Source organism: Talpa europaea (assembly GCF_964194135.1).
Source record: "Talpa europaea genome assembly, chromosome: 10".
NCBI lineage: Eukaryota > Metazoa > Chordata > Mammalia > Eulipotyphla > Talpidae > Talpa > Talpa europaea.
Genome location: NC_140077.1, coordinates 60,157,765 through 60,185,409, shown reverse-complemented (window position 1 = coordinate 60,185,409; position 27,645 = coordinate 60,157,765). Strand labels below are relative to the sequence as shown.

The following is a 27,645-nucleotide window of genomic DNA, read 5'->3' as shown; positions in this document are numbered from 1 at the left end:
GAGTGCAGAGGATACATATTTTCTCTCTTGTATTTGACAGCACGCAGCAGAGTTCTGTGCTGTGAGAGTATTAATGGTGTTATTTGAAGTTGAGATTTTTTTTTTTAAAGATTTATTTATTTTTATACAAGAACCGGGGTACAGGCCAGTTGCACAGGAGAGTGAGAGGATTCACCGGAGACAGCAGGGAACAGAACAGGCAGACTGACAAAATACACTGCTGAGGGGAGCAGCGGACGAGACAGGAGAGGTCTGCTTCGTCCTGGGGGATTCTCACTGGCCAGCCAGGATCGATCCCGCGCTGCAGAGGCTGTGGACAGCTTCACAGTGCGGCGCTCAATTGCCTTTGCCACCAGGGAGGCCTAGTTGAGATTTTTTTTTTAACATTTACTTATTTATGCATAGAAGAACTGGGGTGGGGGCCAGAGGTATAGGAGGTGATTCACCAGAGACAGAGTGAGGAGCAGAACAGATAGATCTACTGAAATACACTGCTGAGGGGAGCTGCTGGTGAGACAGGAGAGGTCTGCAGTGCCTTGTGGGTTAGCTCCCTGGCTGTCAATAGTGTGATAATGCTGAGTCTTAACTTCTACTCCACCTGGGAAGCCCCTTGAAGTTGAGATTTTTATCTCCCAGAGTTATAGCCATGTCATTCCTAACAAGTTTATTCTGAATGGGTAGTCATTACCTTTGACAGGGAAGTGCAGGCCTTCTGTCTCTGGTGAATCCTCCAACCCCCTTGCACCTCTGGCTACACCCCAGTTCTTTTATGTAAAAAATAAGCAAATTCATTTTGGTGAAAAGTATGAAGACGTGTTCACAATTTGAACTTCAGTCAAAAATTTCCTGCTATACATTTCATCTAATAGGAGAAATTCTTATTGCATTAGTAAAATATTTTATTGTTGGGCCGCCTTTCAACAGCTGAATTAGTGTTATAGCATTTTTCTAGACTCTGAAATAGTTATGTACAGGCTGTTTAAAAGAGTAAATACTACAACATGGTTTTTTTTCCCAAATAATTACCCTTCTTAAATTATATGATATTTTAGAATAATTGCAGTTTATAAATCTCAACTTCTGATCTGTTCTTTCAGTTTGCAAAGGGAGCTGAAAATGTGTTAATTTACTTTAAAAATTTTTTCCTTATAGTAAGACATTTTTTAAGGTGGGTAATGTCGAATTTGAATAAAAGTTATTTATTCTTGCTTAGTCTACTTACAAGTCTCCCAATTTTAATGAATGACATTTCTGTTTGCTTTTAAGGTTACAATCAACATGGTACATGCTGAAGCCTTTTCTCGTCCCTTGAGTCGGAATGAAGTTGTTGGTTTAATTTTCCGTTTGACAATATTTGGTGCAGTAACATACTTCACAATCAAATGGATGGTAGATGCAATTGATCCAACCCGAAAACAAAAAGTAGAAGCTCAGAAACAGGTATGATTAAAATGTTTGAGGATCATTTTACTTGGAGCTAGCAAATATTTTTCCATAAAAACAAGGGATATAGTAGAATTATAAAATAATAGAATGTTCTATAAGACCCACATTATTCCTTAAAAATATTGATTTTCAAATCCTTTTTGACTATATAAGCAATTTATAAGAAGGAAAAGCAATGAATAAAAATATAAAGTATTTTGGGATATTGGAGTAGTAGGTTTTTTGTTTTTTTCAGCTTATAAATGAAGGAGTCTATGTAAAATTTTTCAACAAAATGTATTTTCAGGGTCCCTCTGGTGGTGCAAGGGTTTGGGACGCAATCTGCGAGGCTGTCTACAGCCACTGCAGCACAAGTTTGATCCCCAGCCAGGGAGCTGCGCACATGGCTCAGCAGACCTCTCTTGACTCTCCTGCTGCTCCCCTCAGCAGTGTATTTCCGTCAGTCTGCCTGTTCTTGCAGAGTGACCGAAATACACCGCTAGGGGGAGCAATGGGCGAGTCAGGAGAGGTCTGCAGCGCCATGTGGGCAGCTCCCTGGCCGGGGGATCGAACTCATGCTGCAACGGCTGTCAGCGGCATCATAGGTTGCATCTTAACCCCTTGTACCACCAGGGAGGCCCCAGTCGACCTGTTCTGCTTCCCACCGTCTCTGGTGAATCACTTCCGCACCTCTGGCCTGTACCCCAGTTCTTATATGCATAAATAAATACATCTTTAGGGGGAAAAAAATGAAAAACAAAATGTATTTTCAGTAATGGTGGCTTATTGAGTAACATTGAATTATGTGTTTCACATGTTCATTCTTGAAAGTCAACAGGTATATGCGCTATATTATTTACCACTAAAAGTGCAATTCTGTCTTCACTGGACAGTTGTCTCATTTAACCCGATTTTTTTTTTAAAGATTTATTTTATTTATTTATGCATACAAGAACTGGGGTGTAGGTCAGACGTGTAGGGTGTCAGAGGATTCACCAGAGACAGACTGGGGAGCAGAACAGGTGGGGCTACTGAAATACACTGCTGAGGGGAGCAGTGGGTGAGTCAGGAGAGGTCTGCTGCCCCATGTGGGTAGCTCCCTGGCTGGGGCTGGAGCTCATGCCCCAGTGACTTAAACCCCTGTGCCACCAGGAAGACCCTAGAGAATATTTTATTTATTTATTTTTTTGAGAATATTTTAAATAGAGCTAAATGTTTTATTTTCAATGAATGGGAGAGGTTATAACTAGCTGTGAATTGGAAATGGAAGAAGTTTGAGACCTGCTGAAGTAAATATGTGATCAATGTTGAATAAGGTAAATTATTGCACAGTATGGAACATTAGGGTGTAGTTGAAGAAAGCTTTAATTTATTGGAAACTCAGTTTTGTTTTAATTAACTTCTCAAGCATTTCTCAGCAACTTGGTAGCAAAGAAAGTCATTGGTGGCTCTGAAACAATAGTGAGGATTAAGAGTTAACTGCCATGACAAGAATTTTAAATATTTCTAAGGTTCTTACAGAAGACACTGTTAAAATAATGAGATAATCTGGTTGGAATATAGGAAAGAATTAAGGCATTTAAGTGATTTGAGGGCAATGACTAGATATGAATGTGGGAGAGAAGGAAGGTATGACTTTTGTCGCCATAAAGGAAGAACATTGAATATAAGAACACTGACAACTTTCTGAGGTAACCAGATAATCCTTGAGTTTAAAGTCAGTGCAGTTCTGATGTGAAAGGTAATGGATAATATAGGTACATTCAAATCAAGAGTAGTAATCTAGAAGTAGTATCATGTTTGGATTAAACAGGATCTTCGTAAATTATTTCTGGCTTGAAGATAGCAAAATTTCCAGCTTTGTGAGATATGTGTTCATGAGTAATGAGAAAAGATGGTTTGAGCAGGGTGTTGTACTGCAGAGAAGGATTCTCTGGACGCATGTTGCTGCTACTGCTTGGAACATATTTAGATTTAATAAGAGTTTTGATTGGTATATAGGTTATTTGGATTGTAGAAAAATAGGTAATCTACTTATACTCAAGAGTTTTCAAGAACAGGATGAATAACTTAATGCTTGATATGTTCTGGGCATATATAAATAATTTGTGTGGAATATTAGACTGTATCTTATCCCTGAGTTGTAGTTTCAAAGGCCAGGAAAGAATTCTCTAAGAATTCCCATATAGGGGCCTCCCTGGGGGCACAAGGGTTAAGATGCAACCTATGAAGCTATCCACAGCCACTGCAGTAGGAGTTCGATTCCTGGCCAGCCAGGGAGCAACCCACATGGCGCAGCAGACCTCTCCTGACTCGCCCGCTGCTCCCCTTAGGTTGATCTGCCTGTTCTGTTCCCCACTCTGTCTCTGGTGAATCCTCTCACCTCCCGCACCTCTGGCCTGTTCCCCAGCTCTCGTAACCATAAATAAGTATATCTTTAAAAAAAAAAAGAATTTCCCATACATACGAAGGTCATATACTCTGACCTAAGTTATTTAACTTAATGTCTTCCTATTTTTGGACATTTCATTATATTGTAGTTTTTAAAACTTCAGTTATTTTGAAAGAAGTAATAAATGATATATACCAGGAAGCTGTTAGAAACTGCACTGCCAGTCAGGTGAGTTTTTTAAAGATTTATATATAAGAACTGGGGTGCAGGCCATAGGCACGGGAGGGTGAGAGGATTCACCAGAGACAGAGTGGGGAGCAGAACAGGCAGACGGACCAAAAAATTGCTGAGAGTAGCAGCGGGCGAGGCAGGAGAGGTCTACTGCACCATGTGGGTATCTCCCTGGCCGGTCAGGAATCAAACCCGCGCTGCAGAGGCTGTGGACAGCTTCACAGCTCTGCGCTCAACCTGCTGCACCACTGGGGAGGCCCCAGTCAGGTGTTTTTAAAATTGGTTTGCTGTACATGATTCTTAGAAAACTGAGAAGTTGAAGTAAATAAGAAAAGGCAGAAAGAAAGTCAGTAAGGAATAAGTGGTTAGTGTTGCTTGAGTGCCCAAGAGAATAGATAGCAGTGATGAGGAAATCCAAGAGAACAAACTTAGTGCAGTTTTTTATGCCTAGCATAGTAGGACAACACTACAGTATAATACCATCTTATGCAATAATTTTCAGAATACATACATTAAAATTGGAGGAAAGTGTAAGTGCATTAATCCTAGAAGAGAAGTTGACTGTCTACAAAATGGTGTTTTGTTGTTGGTTTGTTTTTGTTTTTTTTTTTTTTTTTTTGACTTGGACCAAATTTTCGGTATTTTATTACATCCATCTTAACTTGTATTTCCAAAATAGCATTATACATGTTGCCAAGTATTTCATTCTTTGTTTTTTTTAAATTTTATATAATTCTTACATCATTTTTCATTTTTGCACAATGTATGCATTTTCATTTTGGTTATACTCCCCATACAATTCCCACCCCGTTTATTTTGACCCTGATCCCTTCACATCGCCCCTCCCCCCATAGTGTGTCTCTGGTTTATAGTCGATTTTTATTTTTTCTTTATTATAATTAGGTTTTTTCCTGGTCCCTTATTTAGGTTTTCTAAATTCCTGCTATGAGTGAGACCATCCAGTACTTTCTTTTTCTTTTTATTTCTGGCTTATTTCACTGAGCATGATCCCTTCCAGCTCCATCCATGTTGCTGAAATAAAAAAAAATCTTTTGATTGCTGAGTAATATTCCATTGTATATATATACCACATCTTCTTGATCCAGTCATCTATTTTTGGACCTTTGGGTTGTTTCCATAGCTTAGCTATTGTAAATAGTGCTCTATAAACATAGGTGTGCATGTACCCCTCTGAATTAATGTTTCTGTGTCCTTTGGGTAAATAACTAAGAGTGGAATCTATGGATCATATGGAAGCTCTATCTTTAGTAGGTTGAGGAATCTCCACACAACTCTCCATAGTTGGACCATTTTCACTCCCACCAGCAGTGCAGGAGAATTCCTTTTTCTCCACATCCTTGCCAACATTTTGCTTAGTTTTTTTTTTTTGTGGGACCCTTGCTGGCGGCCGGGGAATGAACTGGCCCTACAGAGGCTGCGGGCAGCCTCGCAGCCCAGTGCTCAACCACTGCGCCACCAGGGGAGGCCCCTTGCTCGTTTTTTTAATATGTGCCATTCTCACTGGTGTAAGATGGTATCTCATTGTAGTTTTGACTTGCATTTTCCTGATTACAAGTGATGTTGAACATTTTTTCATATACCTGTTGACCACAAAATGGTGTTTTAATATAAGTTTGTTATAAAGGCTTGTACCTAATATATAGAGGTGATTGCTCAAATTCTTTATTATTCCCATTTAATTGCATTTTTAAAAGCTTTATAACGATTTCCTCTTATCTACACCTAAATTTAGGGAGTACTGCAGCTATGTAGTTCAGTAAAGTTTTTTGATCCGAGTTTAATTAGTTCATCCCTGCTTTTCATTCCCTTCAGTGTCATGTCTGTCTTTCTAAAATTATTCTTCTAGAAGGACAGCCTATTTTATTAATGTTTTAGAATTTGATTGAAATGAGTGTTTCTTTTCTGTTCTTCTCCATTTACACCTTTCCCATTTCAGGCAAAAATGCTTGTTTCACTGTTTTCTACTCTACTTTATGTTGGCTTTTTTTTTTTTTTTTTTAATAACTCACATGGAGGAAAAAAGATGGGTATATGGTAAAGAGTGAATTTCCCTCCTACCCCTGACTTTCTTCACCCCCAACCTGCCATTTCCTTTGGCTGAGACAATCTGTACTTGAAGAGACTTATTACTTTGTAAACCAAGTAAACATTGATAACTAGAAAATGTAATTGTCGGTAAGTTACAAACAATAAAGCATTGTGTGAACATAAGCCATTTTTAGAAGAGTCCAATCATAATTTTGCTTTTCTAGTTAAAACATGTTAGAAGTAGGGCCTCAAAGATGTCAAAGCTAAACAACTAGATAACGTATTCCTAGAATACTGTTGGTGTTGGGATAGTGGGTTTTTTTTTTTTTTTTTGGTTTGTTTTTTTTTGGTGCTTGCTTTTCATTTATTTGTTCTGCCAAATGAGGAATAGTATTTTAGCAGAACATGGGTTTTGAAATTAGGGACATCAGTTTCAGCTCTGGCAGTGCCAGTTCCTACCTGGGTAATCTTGGTAACTCTTAATTTCTCTGACCTTTGAGTTCCTCACCTGAAAAAATGATAGTAGTATCTCCTTTTCAGGGTGGTTTTAAGGGTTGATTATAAAATGCTGAGCATATCATAGTAGATGCTTAATAAACATTAATTTTTTTCTTCCTTTTCTGATGAGAACTTTTGTTTTAGAGTATGGCCTAAAAAGAAGATACACGGAATAGCTTCACATTTACAGACGTATATTGAAAAGGAGTACATTGATATTACTAATATATAATAAAATGGAGCTGACATGAAAGATTTAAAAGCAGTGAAAGAGGAGATTTTGCCAGAATGATAAAAAGGCTAGAAAAGGTAGATCCATTGAGTCAGGAATTTACAGGGAAATGGCTACATAGGAAAAACGAAGTGATTCAAAGCACCTTTTTACAAAAAGCTTTTTTACTAGATATAATGTACGTTTATCCTAATCCCCTAACTATAGTACTGCATGATGTGATTTTAGAGCAGAGACATCCGTGACAGACAATAGCGTCATATAGAATCAAAAGCATATTAAGAAAACAATGAAATTTCGGTAAATAAGATTTATGAGAGTACCTTCATTCCTAAAAATAGTTACTTAATTGAATTTGAATATGTCATTTTATAGATTTTTAAGAGATTTTCTTGGTCATCAACACTTATCTTACAATTAGGGAAACTGAAGTAAATCTGGTAGTGGTTAGAGTATGAGCTATAGAGTTAGTTTGCCTAAATTCTCTTGTTTATTCCATTTGCTAGCTTTTAATCTAATGCAAATTATTTAATCATGTTAAGCTCCAGTTTCTTTTTTCATAATGGGGGTGGGTTTGGAAATTGTACCTACTTCAGTATCACTAAGATTTGGTGAGATGATCCATTTAAAGTATTTTTGGAATGATACTCGGGCCTACTGAATAAATCAATATAATACTTTTTATTTTAATGGAAAGTTTTGGTCAAATAGATTTCAGTCTCAGAGGTTTCAGGCTAGTTTTGCCTAGCTCTAAAAGTACGTGTAGATATACTTCTAGTTCACAATTATTATCTCTGGCTGTCCGGCCCTAGGAGTTGACTTTCAAAGGGATGGCATCTCAGAAAAAAATTTGAAATTAAATAGGTATGGACACCTGTTGTAGTTACCTGGGTAATTTGAAGGAAGTGGGATACCTGATTTAGATTACTATTTATTGAAGGAAAGGAACTCCAGTTGTCCATTTCTTAATATCTTTAACTCCTTAGTCTTTAATCATAAGGGTCACCTGTACCTCTCATGTTAAATAATCGTACTATGAAAGAAAAATCAAGTTGGATCCTAAAGTCTCATTGGAAAAATGTGAGGTGCTGTGTGTATAATCTTCAGTCTTTTACCCTATTTTCTCATTTCCCAAGAGCTAGTTTTAGGTTTTGTGGAGTAGAACCTCAAATCTTTTCTTTATCTAAGTGTGTACAATGAGAAGGGTAAGATTAAGGCGACTAGTGTATCCTTGGAAAATTCTTGTCTTATATATCATTTCATTGCTCTTTATTTTTTTAAAAAAAGATTTATTTATGCATACAAGAATTGGGGTACAGGCGAAAGGTATGGGAGGGGTGAAAGGATTCACCAGAGACATTGAGGAGCAGAACAGGCGGATCGACTGAAATACACTGCTGAGGGGAGCAGTGGGCAAGACAGGAGAGGTCTGCTGCACCATGTGGGTTCCCTCCCTTGCCAGGGATCAAAGTCATGCTGCACTGGCTGTGGATAGCTTCAAGTGCTGCGACTCAAACCCCATGCACCACCAGGGAGGCCCCTTCATTGCTCTTTAGATTTCAGAGATAATTTTATATTGAAATGCCAATATCTAAATGTCAAACTAAAGGAGGTTGTTTATTTCTTTCTAGGCAGAAAAACTAATGAAGCAAATTGGTGTGAAAAATGTGAAGCTTTCAGAATATGAAATGAGTATTGCTGCTCATCTAGTAGATCCTCTTAACATGCACGTATGTATCTCTGATCTCACCTAATTTTTTTTTATTAAAGATTTATTTTTATTTATGCATATAAGAACTGGGGTGTAGGCCAGAAGTGAAGGGGATGGAGGGGTGAGTGGATTCACCAGAGACAGAGTGGAGGGGAACAGCAGGCAAGATGGGAGAGGAGAGGTCTGCTGTGCCATGTGGGTTAGCTCCCTGGTTGGGGATTGAACTCATGCCATAGTGTCTGGCGATAGCTTGATAGTGCTGAGACTTTAACCACTGCACCACTAGGGAGGCCCACACCTGAGATTTTTTTTGCCTATTATTTTACACTATGTCAAGGATTCTGAAGACTACAACCAGGTTTGATTACTCTCTAAGAGGAGTCAAAGGATTCAGCATAGTTGTGCTCATGGAAATGATTTTTGCAGCAAAAGGATAAAAAACAGGGCCTCCCCGGTGGCGCAGCGGTTGAGCGCTGGGTTGCGAAGCTGCCCGCGGCCTCTGTGGCGCCGGTTCAATCCCCGGCTGCTTCCCGGCCACCGGAGGAGGGTCCCGCATGGCGCGCAGACCTCTCCTGCCGCCCGCTGCTCCCCTCAGCAGTGTACTTCGGTCCTTCTGCCTGTTCTGCTCCCCGCTCTGGCTCTGGTGAATTCTCTCACCCTCCCACGCTTCTGACTGTACCCAGTGCATGTATAAACAAAAAACAAACAAACAAACAAATAAAGAAAGAAAGAAAACATGCCTCTATAAAAAAAAAAAAGGATAAAAAACAAAATCAGTAAAGAGGGACATGGGATGAAATCTAGAGAAAATCAGACACAAGGTTCTGAGTCTTTTTCCAATAAAATCACGTAGGATGTGCTTAGTTCCTGAGGCAACAAATTTTGATAACCCATGTAAAGTGCTATCCACTAGGGAAGCTTACAAGAAACATAATGCCCTGATTATAGAAACTCTGTATTTCTAACATTTTCCATTCTAGACTACCAGAAGGAAACAGGTACCTAGCATGAACTATGTTGTTTTACAGTTAAGGGACAGTGGGCTGTTCTTACCCACCATGGTGAGAACTCTTCCAAAATCTAAGTATCCTTTTTTCAGCCAAGGGCCAACTTTACAAGCAGCCCCCCCCCCTTTTTTTAAGATTTATTTATTTATTTATACAAGCACTGGGTATAGTCAGAAGCGCGGGAGGGTGGGAGAATTCACCAGAACCAGAGGGGAGAACAGAACAGGCAAACTGACAAAGTACACTGCTGGGGGGAGCAGCGGGCGGCAGGAGAGGTCTGCACGCCAAGAGGGACCCTAGCCTGGCGGCCGTCGCTGCAGAGTCTGCGGGCAGCTTTGCAGCCCAGCGCTCAACTGCTGCGCCACCGGGGAGGCCCTACAAGTAGCCCTTTCTAAGGATAACAGTTTCAGGCTGCTGTGTTACCCTTTTTTTGTGCATACTTGTGCTTTTCTGTGTTCACCTTTGTGGTATATAAAATGCACAGGCACATCTTGGAGATGTTGCAGGTTTGGTCCAGACCACCAAAATTAATTTGAGTATTGGAATGAAGTGAGTCACATGAGATTTTTGGTTTTCTCTTCATTGAAGTTATTTTTGCGTTGTAATTCATAGTCTCTTAAGTGTGCAGTAGCATTATATCTAAAGAAGCAATGTACATACCTAATTTTAAAGAATTTTATTGCTAAAAAATGCTATTAACAAAGCTTTTAGCGACTTGCTAAAAAAAATTACTTGCTAAAGGTTTTGTAAAAAACTCAGTATCTGCAAGGGGCAATAAAGTAAGGTATGCCTGTACTGCTTTAAGTTGTGTGGACATTTGATTTGGAGTTTCAATTTAGATTTTTGTGGTAAGATATGGTAGACAATGTAAGATCATGAATCCCAGTTTTTTTCATTAAGAGCCTTGCCAAGTTATTTTCTTTTTGAGTCTCAGTTCCCTCATGTATTTTCCAGAAATAATGTGCTATACCTGCTCTTCCTGTTATTTTGAGGATCAGAGTAAAGTAATTTATAAACTGTAAAATCCTATGTAAATGTATCAGGTATAGATAAATTTTGTAGGAGCTGGTATAAATAAGTAGAATAAAATAGGATATCATCTTCAAATCTAGAAAATAAAAGTCTACAATGTCCATTAACATCTGTGAGTACAGAAACATACATATCCCACATACATGTCCCCATTTGAATTCCATTTATAAATTTACAGTAGTGCTTACTTGTGATCCTACCGTATTACTTCTGAGTATGCCTGTACTAACAAGCTCCATTTTTTTGTCATAGCTGCAGTGAAAGGTAATGTTTTTTCAGATTTGGTTGCAATTTTTCACCTTTTTTTAAGTTGTAAAGAAGATAAATCTGTAAATCATGCTCTCACAAGCCCCATGATCAGACCCTTTGTTCTGTTAGATTAGATCTAGATTTTGTTTTTAGTTTATTTTTCCAAAAAAAGTTTCATTAGAAGGCTTTAAAATACACAAGTTTTCTCTATTTTGAGATTGCTTATCTCCTGTTTACAATTTATAAGAACACAGTTTTGTCGATTTTACTTTTGGCTAATAAGCTTGACTGGGTATATACTTTATTTCTAAAATTCTTTCCTAGCATCATACGTGATTTTGGCACATTCCTGGTAAGCATTTCCTCATCCTTCAGTGGCAAATTATCTGTTTGAGCTGGTTATCAATCTTCTTGGCAGAGTATTTCTTCTTAAATGGAGTGAATTCAGCATTTTAGATTCTTACAGTTTTGAGTGATAGAGCTAGTGCTTGATTAAAAGTAGTAGGTAGTTGATTATTAAATTCCTTTCTTGCAGTTTCATAACAATTGAATAATTTCAATGTTGCTGTCTAAAGTCTGTACTCACTTTAATACATCATTTTAAGCTTTTACTTATGTGTAATTATAAGATTAAAGTTAGCCATGTGGTGGAATTTTTTCTTTTATTTTAGTGGGTATACATTTGTTGTAAAATTCATTCTGGTGACATTTGCCTTTACCAGGTTACTTGGAGTGATATAGCAGGTTTGGATGATGTCATTACAGATCTGAAAGACACAGTTATCTTACCTATTAAAAAGAAACACTTGTTTGAAAATTCCAGGCTTCTGCAGCCTCCAAAAGGTATGACAAAAGTTTTATTTGCTGATTCATTAAAAATCAGTAGGTGGAAACTAGACTTGTGGTGATGAGCATATAATAGTATATGCAAATATTGATATGTCTGTACAACTGAAACTCATATAATGCTTTAAGCCAGTGTTACTTCAAGTTTAAAAAAAATTTAAAACCATTGAGGGGCAACCCTCATGGCACAAGGGGTTAAGCACAGCACTATGAAGCTATCTACAACCTCTGCAGCAGGGGTTCAATCACCTGCCGACCAGGAAGCTACCCTCATGGCGCAGCAGACTTCTCCTATCTCACCTGCTGCTCTCCTCAACAGTGTATTTCAGTGTATTTCTGTTCTGCTCCCCACTCTATCTCTGGTGAATCCTCTTATCCTCCCTGCCCCTGTGGCCTGTACCCCAGTTCTTATATGCATAAATAAATAACTTAAAAAAAGAGTAATCCATTCCTTCCAATATTTAAAAAATTTCAGCTGAATTCAGTAATCACTATTTTGGCACACAAGTTTTATGTTTGTGAATTTCATCATATTCCTTGTTTTGATGCATCCTAAAAAATGTAGATAACCTACAGAAAATAGATTTTGTAGAAGCTACTAAGACTTCTACATTTCCCCCCCTTGAATAGCAGTATTTATGAAATAAAATCCTTGTTCAAAACATTCTTAAAAATAGCTTTGAGGCCTCCCCGGTGGCGCAGCGGTTGAGCGCTGGGTTGCAAAGCTGCCCGTAGCCTCTGCAGCGCCGGTTCGATCCCCGGCTGCTCGCCGGCCACCAGAGGAGGGTCCCACATTGCGCGCAGACCTCTCCTGCCGCCCGCTGCTCCCCTCAGCAGTGTACTTCGGTCCTTCTGCCTGCTCTGCTCCCTGCTCTGGCTCTGGTGAATTCTCTAACCCTCCCGCGCTTCTGACTGTACCCAGTGCTTGTATAAATTAAAATAAATAAATAAAGCACAAATGTTTTTAAAAAAAAAAAATAGCTTTGAATTTTTAAGCCTTTACAAAGCACAAAATAATAAACTACTTTTTATTTGGTTGTAAATGGTTATAAAAGTATTAGACTAAGCTCAAAAAACTATTTATGTAGTTTATAGTTTAAAGGTTGCAGAACTGATAAAGTCAAATGTCCCGTGTTCATTTGCGAAACCACTCACTTATCACTCTCCTTAAATACATATATTGTAGAGTCCATTCTAAAAGAATAAAAAGAAAAGGTGTTAAATCTTTTCTTTGTGTGCCTTGAAACAAATATAACACACTAAAAGTACTACCTAAGCCAACCTGCAAAAAGTGAACAGTACATAAAGATTTGTACATCAGTAGTTCTAAAACCCTGAGAGTCAGGATGTGTGTGAGTGTGTGTACATGTGGCTAATCTGCATTCCATGTTAAATTATTAAAAATTCATTTTTATTTATGCATACAAAAACTGGGGTGTAGGCCAGAGGTGCAGGGGGGGGATTCAACAGAGACAGTGGGGAGCAGAGCAGGCAGCAGCAGGCGAGACCACAGAGGTCTGCTGCGCCATGTGGGTTAGCTTCCTTCTGGGTTGGAACTCATACCACAGTGGCTGGAAATAGCTTGATAGGGCTAAGACTTTAACCCCTATGCCACCAGAGAGTGCCCCCATGTTATATGATCAAAATGATAAGTGTAATTACAATTCCAGGTGTCTGTAGTCATCCTGCTTTCAGTTATTTGAATTAAATGGCATTGATTTTTTTTTCTATAATTCACATCAGCCATCCAAAAGGAAAGTGTCAATAGAGGCTTCAAATTATAAGTGATTCAAGTAAATTTTTACTACTTAAATGAGTTTCTCTTAAAAATTGCAAAGACAGGGCCTCCCTGGCGACACAAAGGGTTAAGTGCAGCACTGTGAAGCTATCCGAAGCCTCTGCAGTGCAAGTTCGATCCCTAGCCGGCCAGGGAGCTACCCACATGGCACAGCAGACCTCTCCTGTCTCACCCCCTGCTCCTCTCAGCAGTGTAATTCAGTCAGTCTGCCTATTCTGTTTCCCACTCTGTCTCTGGTGAATGCTCTCACCCTCCGCACCTCTGGCCTGTACCCCAGTTCTTGTATGCATAAATAAGTAAATCTTTAAAAAAAAAATGTGAAGACACTACTTGTCAATGTTGATTTTACTGAAAAGTTTGTGAATTTAAATTTTAAAATCAGCTTTAGAAAAGTTTAAAGAGATTAAGTTTGGCTGAGTCTTAAATAATTATTGAGACCTTTCAAAAAACCTATTTGTACTTAAGGAAAAGTTTGCTTTATTTTAAAGTGCTTGATATTTAAGAAAAAGTTAGATTTGTGGTATCAAGCTTAGGTTTCTCTTTTTGTAAAAGAAATTTGGGGAATAGGTCCTCCCTCATGGCCTAGGGGCTAAGTGTCAGCACTATCACCGCTAGTGCCTGAGTTCGATCCCCGCCAAGAAGCTAATCCACATGGCACAGCAGACCTCTCCTGTCTCGACAGCTCCTCCCCTTAGCAGTGTATTTCAGTAAATGTGCCTGTTCTGCTCTTCACTCTGCTTCTGGCGAATCTTCTCACCTCCACCCACCCCCCCATGCCTCTGATCTATACCCAGTTCTTCTCTGCCAAAAAAAATAAAGAATAATAAATTTTAAAAGTTGAGGGTTTTATAAGGGACTAGGAAAAACAATAACTATAAGAAAGAAAATATCAAAAAACAACTAAGAACCAGAGATACACTATGGGGGGGTGGGGAAAGGCGGGATGGGGGTCAAAATAAGGGGGTTGCAATTGTATGGGGAATATAAAAATAAAATTTAAAAAAATGGTGGTTTTATTATTATCTTTTTCTTCCCTCATATTTTGTACTTCATTTTTATTACATGTTTTGTTTTTTTAAATTTATTTTTTAATTTAAATTTTATTTATTTTATTCCCCATACAATTACAACCCCCTTATTTTGACCCCAACCCCTCCTTTCCCAGCCCCCACCCCCCATAGAGTGTCTCTGGTTCATAGTTGTTTGTTGATTTTGATATTTTCTTTCTTATAGTTATTCTTTTTCCTGGTCCCTTATTTAAGTTTTCTAGATTTCTGCTATGAGTGAGACCATCCGGTATTTTTCCTTTTCTTTCTGGCTTATTTCACTGAGCATGATCCCTTCCAGCTCCATCCATGTTGCTGCAAATTGCATATGTTTATCTTATTTGAATGCTGAGTAATATTCCATGGTGTATATGTACCACATCTTCTTGATCCAGTCATCTATTTTTGGGCATTTGGGTTGTTTCTGAAGCTTAGCTATTGTAAATAGTGCTGCTATAAACATACATAATGTTTTAAATGTCTCCAAATATTCTCAATTTGTTCCCCACATGCCACATGAATATTCATTCATTCATTCATTCATTCATCCATCCATCCATCCATCCATCCATCCATCCATCCATCCATCCATCCATCCATTTATTTATTTATACAAGCACTGGGTACAGTCAGAAGCGCGGGAGGGTGAGAGAATTCACCAGAGCCAGAGCGGGGAGCAGAACAGATAGACTGACGAAATACACTGCTGAGGGGAGCAGCGGGCGGCAGGAGATGTCTGTGCACCTTTGGGACCCTAGCCAGTGGCGGGGGATCGAACTGTCACTGCAGAGACTGCGGGCAGCTTCGCAGCCCAGCGCTCAACCACTGCACCACCAGGGGAGGCCCTCCAACCTATGAATTTTTAAAATTTTTTTATTTTTTAAGTGTTTATTTCATTTTTTACACACATATAATCCGGGGTCTAAGCCAGAGTTGCTGGAGGTGAGAAGATTCACCAGAGATGTGTGGGGAAGAGAACAGGCAGATCTACTGAAATACGCTGCTGAGGGGAGCAGTGGGCAAGACAGGAGAGATCTGCTGCCCCATGTGGGTTAGCTCCCTGACAGGGGATCAAATTCATCATAGCACTGAGACTTTAACCCCTGCACCACCAGGGAAGGCCTTGTTTTAGTTGAAAATAGTTGGTGTTAGTTGAAAATAGTTGGTGATGATTCCATATTCAAGACACTACTTGTTTAGATCCTTTTTATATTAAAATAATTGACTTAAATTGAATTTAGCAGCAAACTGCTATCAAGGCAACATATAAGTTAATAATACAGCTTTATTTGGAAATAAAGATAGGAGTGACAGTTTATGTTCATTTTAAGAAGAGATCATTATCTGTTTGGAAAAAGGCACAGATCTTTTTATCTAAAACATAATTTGAGCAATAATGAAACGGCATTTGCTGCAATCTATTTTGAAATTGTCAGTTTTCTCTAAACCATTGTTGAAGTGCTGTAGTGCTCTCCTAGCTAGTGGAAGTGGAAGTGATTTTGTCTGCAAGAGTGGTGTGAATTTGGATGTCAAGATGATAGGATTTAGTATCCTGAACTGAACCTTTTCATGAAGGCAAGGGACAAAGAGTGCACCACATTTCCAAATACTCTGAACTTAGATATGTCACTTTCATCTTCTACTATCAAAAAAATTAGTGAAAACAGGAAGCTAAATTAGAGTGGTTAGTGTGGGCAGAATTGGTATGTTGATTATAACGTGAACTTTAAGCACAATGTCTTTTCATTCTCTTTTTTTTTTTTTAAGATTTATTTATGCATACAAAAGCTGGGGTACAGGCCAGAGGTTTGGGGGGGTGAGAGGATTCACCAGAGACAGAGTGGGGAACAGAACAGGCACGTTGACTGAAGTACACTGCTGAGGGGAGCAGCTGGCAAGCCAGGAGAGGTCTGCTGTGCCTTGTGGGCTGCTCCCTTGGCCAGCCCGGGATCAAACTTGTGCTGCCAAGACTGCTGACAGCTTCATATGTTGCATCTTAACCCTTTGCATCACTAGGGAGGCCCCAGATGTCACATTCTCTTTAAGGAAATAACGAAATAACCTGTTAATTTCTAGGTGTTCTTCTCTATGGACCTCCAGGCTGTGGTAAAACCTTGATTGCCAAGGCTACAGCCAAAGAAGCAGGTTGTCGATTTATTAACCTTCAGCCGTCCACACTGACTGATAAGTGGTATGGAGAATCTCAAAAGTTGGCTGCTGCGGTTTTCTCCCTTGCCATAAAGCTGCAGCCTTCCATCATCTTTATAGATGAAATAGGTAAGCTGTGTTTTCTACTTGAACATTATAAAATGCCATTTTAAAGGGTGGTATTTAGATGACTAAATTTAGTTTTTAACATTTACTAGGCCAGGGCCTCCCCGGTGGCGCAGCGGTTGAGCGCTGGGTTGCGAAGCTGCCCGCGGCCTCAGTGGCACCGGTTCGATCCCCGGCTGCTCCCCGGCCACCGCAGGAGGGTCCCACATGGCGCGCAGACCTCTCCTGCCGCCCGCTGCTCCACTCAGCAGTGTGCTTCAGTCCTTCTGCCTGCTCTGCTCCCCGCTCTGGCTCTGGTGAATTCTCTCACCCTCCCGCGCTTCTGACTGTACCCAGTGCATGTATAAACAAAACAAACAAACAAACAAATAAATAAATGAAACATGCCTCAATTAAAAAAAATTTAAAAAAAAAAAAAAAAAAAAAAACATTTACTAGGCCAAATTAATAAAAGAGAAAATTGGTAACCATCATCCTAATATGTTACATGTGATTTCTGTGCTATGGAACAAACCATAGTGTGTCCATTCCCTTGCTTGGTAATTTTTTGTTTTCCCTATTACAAACAGCAAGTACTGTGCATCAGTGTACATGGTTCTTTATACATGCTTGTCCAGGATAGATACCTAGAAGTTGAACCATTTGACTATGTGATGTTTCCATGTTCAGCCTAAGACTTTTAGTTCTTCAGAGTGGTTAAACCTGTTTTCACTCTCTCAGCTGTGTAGTTTTCCTACATACTCCCTAAAATTGATTTTTTCAAATATTATCTTTAATTTGTGGCCAACTTAAAGTGTATCTCATCATTAATTTAGTTTGTGTTTCATTGCTTTCTAGTAAACCTGGCATCATTTAATTTGTTGATTAGTCTTTTGTGTTTTCTGCTTGAAACTGCCAGTTTTTCTTGGGGTTATTTGCATTTTTCTTAGTATTACCTTGTTGATGTTTTTTATTGCTTCAAATATTTTCTAGACTGGCATGTCTTTTCACTTTATGGTAGTTTTTATTATAGAGATTTAAATTTAAATATAGTTACAGTTACCATTCCTTTTTGATTTATACTTTTGTGTCTGTTTTACAAATCCCTGCACTACCTTCATGTCCTTTTAAAAATTAGTAGCATTTGGAGGGACTGTTATTTCATCCTTTTCCAAAGCATATCTTTTCCCCCTAAATCACAACTTGTATATTAGTGGACTCTGTTTTTGTGCAGATCAATATTTTGTTCTGCTCCTAGTGCATAAAGTACATAGTTAATAAAATTATAATTAAAATTATAGATTTGAATTAGTTATGCTATTGTACTTATGAAATGTTATAGACTGGATAGAAACATTCAAAAATAGGTATGGGTATGTATTACTTCGGTTACTTATTCACCTTTCTCATTCACTTACTCTATTTTGGGGCTTTTTTATGTGCATCTTGCACTCAAGAACGTAGAACTGGACTTTGAAATGTTTAAATTTTTAACCAGGAAGTGTAGTTAGTTGGCTTTCGTTTTGATAACATATATTTGGATTTATTTCTATCACATTACTCTGTGCTTCTTAGTCGATCTTGTGTACTTTTTTTTTCTTTATTCCTGTTTTCTGTGACAGCTTTAGATTATCCTCAACTTGAGATGGTTCAGTTTACGATTTTTCGACTTGACTGTGCTGTGGAAGCAATACATATTCTGTAGTAACTACTTTGAATTTTGAATGACATGAGCTATCAGTGCTGTTATAAAATAGCCTTTGTGTTAGATGATTTTCCCAACAATAAGCCAGAGTAACCTTTCTGGACTCATTTAAGGTATGATATTTGGTAGATAGGTGTATTAAATAAAATTTTGAACATGATTATTTTCAATTTACAGTGGGTTTATTGGGAAATTTCCCCCATTGTAAGTCATGGAAGATTGATATTCTTGGCCCATGTTTGCCATATTTTTTTTCCTCACTGTTCCTTCTTGTACCCTGCTTTTTCTGGATTTACTATCCTTATTGAAATCTTTCAAAGTTCTTTGAAAAAGATCATGATTATGGTGAATTCTGTCTTTGTGTGCTGATAGCGTTAATCCTACCTTCACTCTTAAATGATACTGCTTTATTTTCCTCAGCATTTTGAAGCTACAATTCCCTTGTCTTTCCTGTATTTTTTTGTTGTTGTTGTTGCTTCTAAGAACTCTTACAGTTTAATATTTCTTTGTAATTTATTTTTTCTCTCTAGCTACAGGTTTTTATCTTGTATATGATTATGTTTGTTGGAGGTCTGTATTATTTATTCTGCTAAGATGGGCTGTGGTTTTCAATCTGAGAATTTGGCTTTTATTAATTCTGGAAAATTTCTTTTTTTTTTTTTTTTTTTTTTAAATAGAGGCATGTTTTTTTTTTTATTATTTACTTGTTTGTTTGTTTGTTTTGTTTATACAAGCACTGGGTAGAGTCAGAAGCGCGGGAGGGTGAGAGAATTCACCAGAGCCAGAGCAGGGAGCAGAGCAGGCAGAAAGACCGAAGTACACTGCTGAGGGGAGCAGCGGGCGGCAGGAGAGGTCTGCCCGCCATGTGGGACCCTCCTCGGGTGGCCGGGGAGCAGCCGGGGATCGAACCGGCACCTAAGAGGCTGCGGGCAGCTTCGCAACCCAGCGCTCTACCGCTGCGCCACCGGGGAGGCCCAATTCTGGAAAATTTCTTAGCCCCTATATATACATATACATATTTTTTAAAAGATATATTAATTTTTTTTTTTTAAAAGATTTGTTTATTTATCCATATAAGCACTGGGCACAGTCAGAAGCGCGGGAAGGTGAGAGAATTCACCAGAGCGGGGAACAGAACAGGCAGACTGATTTAATACACCGCTGAGGGGAGCGGCGGCCATAGCAGGAGAGGTCTGTGTGCCATGTGGGACCCTCGCCGGCGGCCGGGGATCAGTCCGGCACTGCAGAGGCTGTGGGCAGCTTTGCAGCCCAGTGCTCAACCGCTGCGCCACCAGGGAAGGACCAAAGATTTATTAATTTATGCATACAAGAACTGGAGTATAGGCTAGAGGTGTGGGGGTGTGAAAGGATTCACCAGAGACAGAGCAGGGGTTAGGACAGGCTGATTGACTGAAATACACTGCTGAGGGGAGCAGCGGGTGAGACAGGAAAGGTCTTCTGTGCCATGTGGGTAGCTCCCTGGCTGGGAATCAAACCTGTGCTGCAGTGACTACAGATAGCTTCATAGGTTACGTCTTAACCCCTGTGCCACCAGGGAGGCCCCACACTATATATCTTTAAATGTAAGGCTTCCATTTCTTTTTTTTTTTAAAGATTTATTTATTTATACAAGCACTGGGTACAGTCAGAAGCGTGGGAGGGTGAGAGAATTCACCAGAGCCAGAACGGGGAGCAGAACAGGCAGAGCGAAGACACTGCTGAGGGGAGCAGTGGGTAAGTCAGGAGAGGTCTCCTGTGCCATGTGGGGTTCTCCCTGGCTGGCGGGGAATCGAACCAGCGCTGCAGAGGCTGCGGACAGCTTCACAGCGCGGTGCTCAACCGCTGCGCCACCGGGGAGGCCCCAAGGCTTCCATTTTTTAAAAACATTCTTCAACTTCCTACTTAATTGTCAGTCTTTTTCACATTTTTATCACCTAATTCTTTATCATAGCTCATCAGTTCTGTAATGCACTGTTTTGTACAAAACAGTGAAATTGGGATAGCATATTATTTAATTGGCAAAGTTTTTTTCTTTTAGTATCATTTAATTGGCAGCTTTAATTTTTTTGGTACATCAGTGTCTAAGTAAGTTATAAAAAGCAACTCTGGGCCTCCCTAGTGGCGCAGTGGTTGAGCACTGAGTTGCGAAGCTGCCCGCAGCTTCTGCAACCCTGGTTCGATCCCTGGCCATCAGGCGAGGGTCCCACATGGCACGCAAACCTGTTCTGCTGCCCGCTGTTCCCCTCAGCAGTGTACTTCATCAGTCTGCCTGTTCTACTCTCTGGCTCTGGTGAATTCTCTTACCCGCCTGCGCTTCTGACTATACCCAGTGCTTGTATAAATAAATAAAATAAAATCTTAAAAAAAAAAAAAAAGGCAACTCTGCTTGATTATTTAATATCACAATCTTTGGGTTGTATTCTGTTCACTGTATTTGAACTTTAGACCTCTGTTTCTTTTTCAAAATTTTTTTACTGTAGCGTGCTCTTTTGTTAAAATTTCTATCCCTTTTGTGTTTTTGTATTTAAATAAACTTTTTATATGGTTTGTTTTACTGTTCTGTTGATTGTTAATTTCCTTTTACAGTGTTTTATTTCCGTGTCTCTCTGACATTAGATGACTTATGGCTTGTTTTATTAGAGAACTTGTATTAGATAAGAAGATCCAGAGTAGTTTTTCTCTCTTCCACTTAGAACTTCTGGGGTCTAATTACTTAGTACTAATTTTTATGATAATTTCTTGGCTTGGATTTTACTGTATGAATACGGTATACGTTTAGACCCCAAGCGTGAAAATCCAGGATATATGTTTGCCATCAAAGGCTCTCTCTTGTCATGTAATGTGTTGTTTGTAATTACATTAACTTTTTTTTTTTTTAAATCTTGGCACCTAGCACATTATGTAGCTTTTTTTTTTTTTTTTTTGGTGGGACCCTCGCTGGTGGCCGGGGATTGAACCAGCGCTGCAGAGGCTGTGGGCAGCCTAACAACCCAGTGCTCAACTGCTGCGCCACCAGGGAAGGCCCACATTATGTAGCATTTTGGTGCCACTTTTATATATGTGATAGACTTCAAGTTGTAGTTTTAATGCTGAAAGTGGAAATTACTCAGAAATTTCAGTGAAGGGATAAAAGACAAAACATCTGAAATAGGGGTTGCCCAGAATCTAGGATTTATTTTTGTTACCTTTTTTTCATTCTTGGATGTACTGCCTTTCAATCTTTTCATTCTAGAAAAATTTTTTTTCCCCATTTAAAAAAGTATTTGGGCCTCCCCAGTGGCGCAGCGGATGAGCACTGGGTTGCGAAACTGCCCGCAGCCTCTGCAATGCCGGTTCAATCCCCAGCTGCTCCCCGGCCACCGGTGGAGGGTCCCACATGGCGCGCAGACCTCTCCTGCCACCTCCTGCTCCCCTCAGCAGTGTACTTCAGTCCTTCTGCCTGCTCTGCTCTCCGCTCTGGCTCTGGTGAATTCTCTCACCCTCCCCGCGCTTCTGACTGTACCCAGTGCTTGTATAATAAATAAATAATTTAAAAAAAAATAAAAAAGTATTTGTTCATTGTAATTTAGAAAATGTTTTCCCCCATTTCAAAAGTAATTTGTCTTCATTATAGACAATTTATAAGATAAATGATTCTAAGTATCATAGATAGCTAAAGTTACTAGCATTTCAGGATATTTCCTAAAAGGCTTTTTTACCATGTATTTTATGCACATGCACTAGGAGGTGTATTTTAAACCATTTTCTGTTCGACATTTTCTCATTTAATGGTATTTTGAAATTTTTTAATGTTATCTCTTTCAGTACCAGATATTTTACTTTTTTTGTACATGTTGGCATGACTGTATTTTTAGGAGAAAGGAAGATTATGAATTGTGTTTTAATTTGCTGAAATTGTAGTCGAACTCTTTTACTTGTACTCTTTCATGAAGTTATGAGCTTTTGATTAAATGATTTAAAATCTTATGGTGAGCAAATTGTTAGTTTCTAATTTTAAGGACTTTTTCCTTCTAGACTCCTTTCTACGAAACCGTTCAAGTTCTGACCATGAAGCTACAGCTATGATGAAAGCTCAGTTTATGAGTCTCTGGGATGGACTGGATACTGATCACAGCTGCCAGGTATTTGAAAGAAATCTGCCTTGTGCTGTTCATAAAACAATTGTTGGACTAGTTAAGCTTTTTACAAACTCTTTTTTTCATGATTATTTTTACTTAAGTGATCAGGATCTGAGTTTATGGATTTACCTAAATGTCTGAAACAAATTGAACAGAAGAGAGAAAATCTGGGTAAAGCCCCTCCTTGGAGTTCTTAGGACCATTATGGTGAGGAAAAGGAAGTATCACTATTTGCTGTGGTTTTTCTGTATATGTTTCTTTTCTTTTCTTTTTTTTTTTTTTTTTTTTAAGATTTATTTATTTATTGGCCTCCCTGGTTGAGCGCCACACCATGAAGCTGTCCGCAGCCTCTGCAGCGCAGATTCCATCCCGGCCAGCCGGTGAGAATCCCACATGGCATGGCAGACCTCTCCTGACTCACCCGCTGCTCCCTTCAGCAGTGTATTTCGTCAGTCTGCCTATTCTGTTCCCCACTCTGGTGAATCCTCTTAATGCATCTGTCCTGTACCCTGGTTCTTGTATAAATAAATAAATCTTTAAAAAATGCATACAAGAGCTGGGGTGCAGGCCAGAGGTGCGGGGGCTGAGAGGATTCACCAGAGACAGTGGGGAACAGAATAGGCAGATTGACTGAAGTACACTGCTAAGGGGAGTATTAGGCAAGTCAGGAGAGTCTGCGGTGCCATGTGGGTCACCTCCCTGGACTCTAGATGATTTGGTGGTGGTGGGTGCACTGCTATGGTGATATAGAGTATTGGGGGAGATTATATTTTTCCAAAATACCAACAATAATGTAAGCCAATGTTACCTCAATTTAGAAAATTAATTTTTAAAAGTCCTTAAAAAAGAATGTCTAAAATTATTATTCAAATCAATATCATAAATTTTAACTCCCTGAACAAATAAAAAAGTTTAAAAAACCATTACCAACATTTAATTAAAGAAAAAAAGCATTGTCTTTGCTTGCTCCTTCAATTATCTGTCAAATGAAAATAAATACTACTAGGAATAATGGTTCTGAAAACTCATTCAACTGTCTTTTTTCTTGGCTTTTAAAAAAGATTAAGTTTTTTTGCAAAAAAGTAAAGAAATTAAGCTGACTTCCACAGTGAAACCTATGCATAAGGGCGGTAAGTAATGGTAGAAGTTGACCATGTACCACACAGACAAGCACAGATTTTACAAGATGGGGTACATGTTGGAAACCTTTCTTCTCTGATGCTTCAGTTCTATGGTCAGCTTTCAAGGGTTAGTTTTTAAGCTTGTATTCATCTGATCCTTTGTTTGGTTTCTCTGTATTCCACATACAAAGTGACACCATCTGACATTTATCTTTTGCCTTCTAACTTATTTTACTTAGCATTATCATTTCCAGCTCTATCCAGATTGTCACAAGTGAAATGAGTTTATCTATTTTTGATCCCTGAATAATATTCCAATGTATATGTATACCACATCTCTATCCGCTCATCTGTTTTTGGACACTTAAATTGTTACTATAGTTTGTTTATTGTAACAAACATAGAAGTGCAAATTTCCTTTTAAATTAGTATTTTTGAATTTTTCAAGTAGATGCTGAGGAGTGGAATTACTGGGTCATATGGCATATCCGTTTAATCTTTTGAGACACTTCCATTCAACTTTCCTTAAGGATTAGACCAGTCTGCATTCCCACCAAAGAACAGAAGGATTCCCTTTTCTCTATACCCTTATGAACACTTGTTTCTCTTCTTTTTGATATGGACCGTTCTCACAGGTGTGAGTTGGTATGTCATTGTTAGTCTTGATTTTTATTTCCCTGATAATAAGTAAAGATGAACATTTTTTTATGTTTCTGTTGGCCTTTTGTATGTCTTTTGAATAATGTCTGTTCTTTATTTGATTGGCTTATTTTTGTTGTTGAGTCATGTGAGTTCTTTATAGATGTTTGATATCAGTCCCTTGTTAGATGTATGGTATGTGAATATTTTCTCCCATCTAATAGGGTGTCTTTTCCTTTTAGGAATAGTTTCTGTTAGTGTGCAGAAGCTTTTTATTTAGTTTAATATAGTTCCAGTTGTTTGTATTCTCTTTTATTTTCCTGACAGTTGGAGATAAATCCCTAAGGCCTTAACTGAAGCATCTAAAGATTTATTATTTATATATACAAGAGCTGGGGTGCAGGCTGGAGGTGCAGTGGGTAGGGGTGAGAGAACTCACCAGAAACAAAGTGGGGATCAGAACAGGTGGATCTACTGAAATACACTGCTGAGGGGAACAGCAGGTGAGACAGGGAGAGGTCTGTTACGCCATGTGGGTCACCTCCCTGGCTCAGTGGCTACGGATAGGATAGCTTCATAGTGCTGACACTTAACCCCTTGCACCACCAGGGAGGCCCCAACTGAAGCTTCTGTCAAGTATTTTGCCTGTGTTTGCTTTTATATGTTTTATGGTTTTAGCTCTTAGATGAAAGTTTTCTGTCTTTAAATTGATTTCTGCTTATGATGTGAGATATTGATCTAGTTTCATTCTTTTGTGTGTGGCTCTGTAGCTTTCCCAATATTATTTATTGAACAAGCTTTCCTGTTCCAGTGTTGCCTTCTTCCATACACTTGTTCCAGTGTATGTTCTTGTCCCCTTTGTCATATATTGACTGTCCTTATAGGTGAGATGGCCATTTCGACAGTATTGATTCTTCCAACCCATGAGCAGGGAATATTTTTCCATTTCTTTGCATCTTCTGTTTCTTTTAACAATGTTAGATATATTCTTCAACATGAACTAGTTTTTCTCTAAAATTGTGTGTTGTGTAACTGAGGATGGAATCCACTGCCCAGCTAGCTTTCTTGTATATGTTATGATACAGCTGCAAAGGAAACAGTAGTTGAATGACCTAATTAAAAATATCACCACTACTGGAAATTTAATTGATGGACAGTTTCCTGCTCTTGAGGGACATGAGTATAATTTTTAGGCTATTCATAGATATAATTAGAGCTTTGATGTATAAATTTATATCTGACTTTTAAATGCATAATTGTTTAAAACAATTCAGCTTCATATTTTTAAACAATTATTATTAATTACTTTTATTATTTATTACTTATTTTTTAAAATTTATTTTCATATTTTTAAACAATTTAATATCTAAAAAGAACATTAATCTTACTGCTAAATATTAAAAATTACACTTGCTTCCCACTTTGAATTTTAGTTCATTTGTGTTAGAATTGACATATGTATAAAGGTTATGTGTTGCCCTTTCAAATCATTCATTAAAATTTGCTTCAAGTGAAACTACAAGTTGTTTCAGTCAAGTCTTTTTTTCTGAATATCTAAATATCCTTAATATCTGTCTCAAAATATACTTCCTTATATTGAGCCTTTATCTTTTGCTATTAGTTCATTGATCACTATTTTTTTTTTTTTTTTAATAGAGGCATGCTTTATTTATTTGTTTGCTGGTTTTGTTTGTTTGTTTTTGTTTATACATGCACTGGGTACAGTCAGAAGTGCGGGAGGGTGAGAGAATTCACCAGAGCCAGAGCGGGGAGCAGAGCAGGCAGAAGGACCGAAGTACACTGCTGAGGGGAGCAGCGGGCGGCAGGAGAGGTCTGCACGCCATGTGGGACCCTCCTCTGGTGGCCGGGGAGCAGCCGGGGATCGAACCGGCGCCGCAGAGGCCGCGCGCAGTTTCGCAACCCAGCGCTCAACCGCTGCGCCACCGGGGAGGCCCATTGATCACTATTAACACTTTCTTTTGGTAGAAAATTTTTTTATTGACTTTATACCATCATAGAAAATCAATAAAGAAAAATAGGTTAAGGATATTAATATTTAGAAATTAGGACCATTCAACCCAAATAACATTTCTCAAATTTACATTTGTATTTACATTTGTTCCCTCAAGGTGGCAACCTCTCACAGTAAATTGAAAATAATTTCACCCATAAATATCATTAAATATAGAGAATTTGAAGTGGAAAATAAAATGTAGTGAGTTTCTCAACATATTCTGGAGTCAGAGTTCAGATTATTTCAGAAATCTAAGACTTCTTAGGTGGAAATAAAGTAATATTAAAGTAAATGTTTCCAGTAGAGTACCATTAAATTTCATTTTGGACAGTGATGTGTTCTGTTACTGGGTTATACAATAATGATAATACTGAACCCCTCAGAAACAAACCTGTTTTGTGTTTTTTTGCCATTACTCATTGACTTTTCTTGTCTTCATTCTTCGTCAATAAAAGAGAGACCCAGATGTTGGCAGGGTCCCCAGCATTTTGTTTTCCTTTTCTTTTTCTTATTCCAGTTAGCATTTGGATGTTGCTTTTACTCTGTTCCCTGTGTTTAAAGTTTGATTGCTTGAGGTTTATTAGCACTGAGTAAACATCACCTGAAGTGATGCTAGTGCCTTGAGAAGATGATGATGTGAAATCTAGAGGGAAAAGTATGTGATATCTACTAATATTACCAGAATCCTCAGACTTGAGGAAATGATTCTTTCCTTAATAATAATATTATTGGAGGATTTGAAGTGTCCCGTGTCTGGCCCCCCCCCCCCCCATTTATACTCCCAGACTGTAATATAAGTAGCTTTTGGTTCTAACAAACTGAGTAACAATATAAATTTTTTAAAGGTTCTTTTTAATTCTTCAGTAACACACAGTACATAATTTAGTTATTAGAAGTCTGGTGAAATGTATCAGTTTTAATTAGCTTTGCTATCATTTGATCTTATTTAGAATTAACTTTGAATTGTATCCTTAATGATTTAAGTAATGATGCATTAAAATCAGATTTTATAGATTTAGTTTAAACGGCTCTTTATTTTCTATATCTTCTAAACCTAGTGACAACAACCTAAAAAAGGGTAGAATTGGTAAATTAATATTTTGTGTTTTCTTTATATATTTAGGTTATAGTAATGGGAGCTACTAATCGTCCTCAGGATCTTGACTCAGCTATCATGAGAAGAATGCCTACGAGATTTCATATCAACCAGCCGGTAGGTAGTTTTGACTGATGTTATGAACAGTTAAATATTCACCTTTTTGCAAGGTCTTTCCCAATA

The 27,645-nt window shown here is 38.5% G+C and overlaps 1 protein-coding gene across 2 annotated transcripts in view; it reads left to right on the top strand.

Annotated features, from left to right (window-relative positions):
- Positions 1 to 1,278: 1,278 nt before the first annotated feature.
- ATAD1 (ATPase family AAA domain containing 1) overlaps positions 1,279 to 27,645 on the top strand; it is a gene marked incomplete at both ends in the record, with an annotated part of 41,070 nt that continues 14,703 nt past the window's right edge. The window contains 6 exons of one of the 2 annotated variants that reach the window (XM_084246297.1): positions 1,279 to 1,440; positions 8,459 to 8,557; positions 11,549 to 11,669; positions 16,593 to 16,793; positions 22,489 to 22,595; positions 27,490 to 27,579. In XM_084246297.1, the coding sequence (XP_084102423.1) occupies positions 1,279 to 1,440; positions 8,459 to 8,557; positions 11,549 to 11,669; positions 16,593 to 16,793; positions 22,489 to 22,595; positions 27,490 to 27,579 (780 nt within the window). The remainder of the gene's footprint in view (positions 1,441 to 8,458; positions 8,558 to 11,548; positions 11,670 to 16,592; positions 16,794 to 22,488; positions 22,596 to 27,489; positions 27,580 to 27,645) is intronic. The other variant, XM_084246298.1, reaches the window with a different exon arrangement.